Genomic DNA, 6194 nt, shown 5'->3' with positions numbered 1-6194 from the left:
TTAGATAAAATAACAAGAGCCAAACAAAGAGATTGCATCTCTGATCTCTTCAAAAATTTTGGATATATTGTCTATTTAAAAGAATAAAAAAAACACTCAACTTCAAAATTTCCCTTTCTTATATTCAGATTTATAGTTTTCTTTCAGTTCAATTTATTCGTTATAATAACTGGAATAAACAATTATATATATATATATCTTTTTAGTTTTACTTGATCTTTTTACATTCAAGAGGAATTTGATAAGAAGTCCCTCTTGCCGGTTGGATTTTTGGATGTGACCCATTCCACCATATGTCAATTTATTATTGGTCCACGTGTCAAAACAAATCAAAATTTAATACCATATGGACTTAGTACTAAAGTGGTGGATTGGACAGGATAAAAATACAAGTACCACATTGAATAAATTGAAAGTGCATGTATCACATTAAAAGATTTGGCAAAGTACAGGAGTAATTTCTATCATTATCCCCTTTTTATTTGGTTAGAGGACATAAATGAAACGATTGTAATTTTCATTTTCTCAATTATAAAATGAATTTCAATCTTCTTCCTTGTTCTCAATCCCCATTCTCTTCTTAACCTCTGAATCATTTCTATTCCTATTCAACTCTTAAATACATAAGAGGGGAAAGCTTAGTGGAATAAAAATGGTTTCTTTTTTAATCTAAGGAATTAAGTAGTACATGAATATAAGGGTACAAAATTTCTGTGTCGAAAAAGCTCATGAAGATCATGGACAATCTTGAAAACAGCGTCGGGCCTTGCCAATTTCAAAGCATTTTGCGACATGGTCTTCAGTTCATCAGCCTTAGGGCCAAACCATTGGGCAACAATGTTGGCTATCTGTTTTGGCGACTTCGAAAATTTCCCACACCCATTCTCCACCACGTATGGAACGTTCCCAACTTCCTGCAAAATCAAAGCAATATCAAAGTTTGAAAAAATAGAACTCCATTGACAAGATTGTTTTCAAACAGTAACATTGACTTTCTAATAGTACTATTTAAACCCACATTATGGCGTACAAGTTTGATGCGAGGGATGGAAAATTTAATAATCAAATACTTAATATTCAAAATCACCTTCCTACTTCGTCCCTATTAAAGTTTGGCATTTAGTCTTGTTGGAGGAAGGTTGACTCATGAAAAACTCTTTGAAGTTCGTTCATTGGGAATCAACAGACCCCCCAACGAGTCAGTATTGTTTCTGGTCGAGATTTTACCTCCAGACTCTATTGAAAGCTCAAGTGTTTGAGGCTGCTTGAAGAGGCGATGAGTTCATAGAGAGGAAATGCCTCATTGAAACAGAGCACATGTGGCTCACAACCACCTACCAAGGGAACATGAGCATTTGCCTCATAGTAGGGTTTGAACCCTACCAAGCATGGATGCTTACATCCCCTTGATAAGTGATCATGCACCATGCACGATACAACCTGACGAGGCATTCCTACTCTGTTGAACCCGACACCTTAGACACTCAAGTTCTCCACAAAATCGGGAGACAAACCCCGATCGGGATTAATACTGACTCGTTTGTACAATCCCGACACACTTCAAAGATTTTACAGAATGAGTCGACTCCCCTCAGCAAGTCTTTTTACTTTAATCTGGTAAAATCGATCCTTCTACTTTATAGTGTTAGTAGCATGTCAAAACTGTTAAACACCATTATCTGTCACTGTTATTGGCGTCAAATTTTTCCTAAAAGTATGTACATTTTTTAAGAAAATTTCAGTAAGCAACATAATGCAATAAAAAAGTTTACATGTAAACAAATGCTTAAACGATGTTTGTACAATAGCGTCAGCACTTTGATGGGAATAATTAATGGTGTCAACAATTTAGACTAATTAATAACATTATAAAAGTAAGATGACCAAATTATGTCAAATTATAGCACAGGGACTAAATTCCAAATTTTAGCATGGTAGAGGGACCAAAACGATAGTTTGACCAATCAATTGAACCATGGGTGAAATAAAAGAGAACTTGTATTCATATTTTTAATTGACACTAGTTTCAGATTCAATATCTGAACAAACCTTACCCCCTATCCCTTAAAGAAAAGAAAAAAAAAAGACCATAATTTGAACAAGGGAAAACAAACTACATGGTGACCTGTATATGGTGACTAAGGAAAAAATACAATCTTATGTACCATGATGATCTATATACCATCTCACATATTAGCAAGGCATGGCATGAAAGTAGAGGCCCTTTCCTTAATTTGCTTACAAAATCTTTAAATAAATGAAGTCAACTTAAACAGGACTAAGAGCAGAAGTACAATATTTAGATAAATGAAATTTCGTTGAGATAATAATTTCAAAAAACAACATTTCTATAATCCCCACTCCGAAAAGATAACAAAAAAAAGGTGAAAAACAAAAAGAAAAGTTACCTGGCCAGCAATGTAACCATTCAAAATTATAGGAAGACCTCGAATCATTGCCTCCGCAATAGTCCCCGGGCCAGCCTTCAAAGCAGAAGTCATCTAAAATTAAGAAAATATATTGCATGCATCCACATGTCTCTGCCATTAGAAAATTACCTTTGTAATAATGCAGTCACAAGCACCCATGCATTCCTCCATTTTGGAGATAAATCCCTTTACCTATAAGATTGTGCAACTTCAGAAAACTATCATATAGTCTGTGCAAACATTTCTCTTTAATAATAATAATAATAACATGAAGTGGAAACATGATTAACAAGTTAATCGCATGTTTAAGCTAGTTAAAGAAGAATATTAGGAGAAAAAGTTCTCGAAAAAGGCATCTTGATTGGAATTATAAGTAGAAGACATAGCTATTTGAAGTATTTCAAATTAAAACATACAAAGAAAGTCGATACCTGGACAGGAATTTTCCAGTCAATCGAAAGCAATTTGCAGGCAAGCTTTTTGTTACGGCCACAAATTATGAGAACTTGGCCAATAGGCTCCCCAAGGTTCTCATCATATAATGCGTCTCCAAGTGCACGAGCAGTTGCTTCAATAGGCCCCATCCCTTCTCCTCCTCCCATTAGCAAAACAGCAGGAAGAGACTGATCCATTCCTAGTTCTCTCCTCAGCTCAATCTACAATTACCAAAAGCTATAGTGTATCATAACCTAGGAGCCAATGAAAGATGAATAGCCAGAGATTTCAAAAGATATAATAAACTCGAAAATAATTGCAAGTGGTCTAACCAAGACCTGCAAAGTGAAAAGCTCAGAACAATAGTTTTCACTAAAAATTAAATTTCGCATAGAGAACATAAAAGTTCACCAGGTTGAAAGGTAACTGACCTTTGGCCGAACAGGCTTCACAAAAGAAGGCCGCACTGGAAGGCCATAAACCTTAATTTGGGATTGTTTAAGACCAGCTTTCATTGCCCTTTTTGCTACTTCTGCTGTTGGGCAATAGCATCTAGTTACAAGCTTATGAAACCTAAAAAAGAATGCACATGTCCAAAATTACACCAAGAATAAGTGAGTTTGAAAGGCATTAAACCGAGATGAAGAACTAACCATGTAGGATGGCAAGTGCTTAGGTCAGTGACCACTGTGGTAAATACTATCTTCTCTAGCAGACCCTTTGCCCTCAGAATACGAAGTGGAACATGTTGCATCAGCGGATGTACACTGATAATAATGTCTGGCTGGTATTTCATCAACCCTTTGGCAACCTCTCTAGTAATAAGAACATAAAATAACAGAATTGGATAAATATAAGACACAAGCATGCATGTATTGTAATTTGTTGCAAGGATAAAAGTTTACAAGAATGGCAAAACAAATCATATGAGACTGATTTGTTGCAAGAATGACATACTTGATTCTGTTTCATTTGCATATCATCTTACATTAGATCAACAGGGAGGAAACAGTCATCAATAGAAACTTGTTGAATGGTGACTACGTACAAATCACAGCATAGTTAATTGTTATACCAGCTTGGGAAACATGCCACAGTCCAATAGAACTGAGGCTATAGCCTAAAAAAGGCAGAAGGCATGCAAAACCAAAACCTCCTACATCACCAGCTAACAGCTAAGGAGCATACCACCTAGCACAACATGTAGCTTTCAAGAACTGACAGCCTTGCTAGGAAGGACCCTGATACAGCTCAGGCTGCAGGGCCAACAAAAATGGCCACTGGACATAGCTGCCAAGCCAAGCCAAGACAAAAGAATAACCAACCACCATGCAACAGGCAGCCCCAAGGCTAGGTATAAATACCCAAGTACCAACTCCCTCTCTCTTACTTCCTCTCTGCTAGCTTGCTTTACCCATTACACTATCTCGTTTTCTAACTTAAGCATCAAAGAGCATTCTGGAGCACTGATGCCCGAAGGCTAGGTATAAATATCCAAGTACCAAATCCCTCTCACACTTCTTCTCTGCTAGCTTAAGCTCTTTTTTTATCCATTACACAATCTCCTTTGCTAACTTAAGCATCAGATAGCACTCTGGAGCACTGATGCCCCAAGGCTAGGTATAAATATCCAAGTACCAACTCTCTCTCACACTTCTTCTCTGCTAGCTTAAGCTCTTTTTTTATCCATTACACAATCTCCTTTGCTAACTTAAGCATCCGATAGCACTCTGGAGCATTGATGCCCCAAGGCTAGGTATAAATACCCAAGTAACTCTCTCTCACGATCTACACTCTCTCATACTTCTTCTCTGCTAGCTTAAGCTCTTGCTTTACCTGTTACAAAATCTCCTTCCCTGACTTAAACATCATAGAGCGCTCCGGAGCATTGACACCACCCCAACTCACATGTACTTTGCTATAAGCTTTAGCAACAAAAGTCCATCACCAAGAGGACTCCAACATAAATAATATAGGAAAACAATCTAAAAACATCTCACCTTGCTATGAACGTCGAAGTTGCAGCAAAATTTGATTGATGAATTACCCGAGGAGCGGTTCCATAATAAGTCATTCTCCACAATGATCCATGTTTGACCAAGAAGTTATAGCTCTTTGGCAATTGATTAAATGGCCAGGGTGTATGATCGGACCACAAATCAGTAACAAACACCTGCAATATAACACCAATCTTGACATACAGAACAAAAGTACACTAAAAACGTATGCACCCATTATCTACTAATTCTTCAATCAATTTTCCAAGAAACTGCAGAAACATAAAGATAAATAAAACTGAAATATGCCTATATTGATACCAAAAAAAAATGAAATGAAATGAAATTTCTCAATTTCTACTTTTGCCCAATGCCCACATTTTCTTTGCATCCAAACAAAAAGGAAACTGACCTGATAATCGTCTCCAAATTCCTCCATAAAAGCAGCCTTAATAGCTTCAGCGGAAGCTCTATGACCCCCACCAGTATCACTCATCAAAATCAAAACTTTTTTGGGGGCCTCAGCTTCGACTCCATTTAAAGGCAAACCTTCAACCTCCAAAACACCGCCACCGTCATCCCTCACTCCATTGCTATCCTCGGAACCGACCCGAACCGAAGCAAACCCGATCGGGATTCTTTCACAATGAAACTTAATCGCTCTATTGAACTCGTTCATGATCCTCCCAACGCTCGAAGAAACGCCGTTTCGAGCACCCAAACTGAGCGAAGCAACAGCTATAACTCTACGCCTTTTATGAGCAATCGAGCCTCTGAACCCCGAGAAATACACGTAATTTGGCTTGAATGAAGAAAACCCATCAGAATTCGAGCTGTAAAAGCTCTTTTTGAAAGCTAAGTGACCCGTTTGCGTAACGAGATCAATGGCAGAGCCAGATTCTTGGGTAACCTTTGAAGGGTTTTGCATTTTGGGAAGTTTTTTTGGCTAGTTGCAGAGTTATGATGATGATGAGAAAGAAACTGAAACAATTTTAAACCATGATAGTTTTTGTTTCGAATAACAGCCAAAGTTCATTTATTTATATGGAAAAAAGTAGGTGACAGTGATGGAATCTAAAGGTGATTTCGTAACCGCAGAAACTGAGATAGGGAATGCCTTTGTACTTAGTGCTCTGATAGTAACCGGATCCACTTTTCCTGGGTTGCCCAACTTAGCTCTCGTTTTGGTTTGTGGTTAAATTTTAGGGTTAATATATTATTTCACACTTCAATTTTCTTTTCTCCTAGTTTGGCTTTAATATTTAATTTATTATTTAAGTTTTCTGTTCCAATTAAGTACTATGTTTTATTATTAGAGCACAAGTACCAAACA

At 37.2% G+C, this 6194-nt stretch overlaps 1 protein-coding gene across 4 annotated transcripts; it reads right to left on the bottom strand.

Annotated features, from left to right (window-relative positions):
* Positions 1 to 405: 405 nt before the first annotated feature.
* On the bottom strand, positions 406 to 5950 carry LOC107901653 (monogalactosyldiacylglycerol synthase, chloroplastic). 4 transcript variants are annotated; one of them, XM_016827729.2, is made up of 8 exons: positions 5274 to 5950; positions 4865 to 5037; positions 3518 to 3679; positions 3296 to 3437; positions 2861 to 3085; positions 2559 to 2621; positions 2409 to 2483; positions 406 to 914 (listed from the first exon to the last, which is right to left on the bottom strand). In XM_016827729.2, the coding sequence occupies exons 1-8, from the start codon at positions 5787 to 5789 to the stop codon at positions 678 to 680; spliced, it is 1593 nt and encodes a 530-aa protein (XP_016683218.1). In that variant the 5' UTR covers positions 5790 to 5950; the 3' UTR covers positions 406 to 677. The 4 variants fall into 4 exon arrangements, 2 of the variants coding, with proteins under 2 accessions (XP_016683218.1, XP_016683217.1); XM_016827728.2 differs by having other exon boundaries at positions 2409 to 2501; positions 5274 to 5944; XR_005914568.1 differs by having other exon boundaries at positions 789 to 914; positions 2409 to 2501; positions 2559 to 2637.
* Between the last annotated feature and the right edge of the window lie 244 nt (positions 5951 to 6194).

The sequence above is a fragment of the Gossypium hirsutum genome, chromosome D06 (genome assembly GCF_007990345.1).
Source record: "Gossypium hirsutum isolate 1008001.06 chromosome D06, Gossypium_hirsutum_v2.1, whole genome shotgun sequence".
Classification (NCBI taxonomy): Eukaryota; Viridiplantae; Streptophyta; class Magnoliopsida; order Malvales; family Malvaceae; genus Gossypium; species Gossypium hirsutum.
This window is presented reverse-complemented; position numbering and strand designations above follow the sequence as displayed.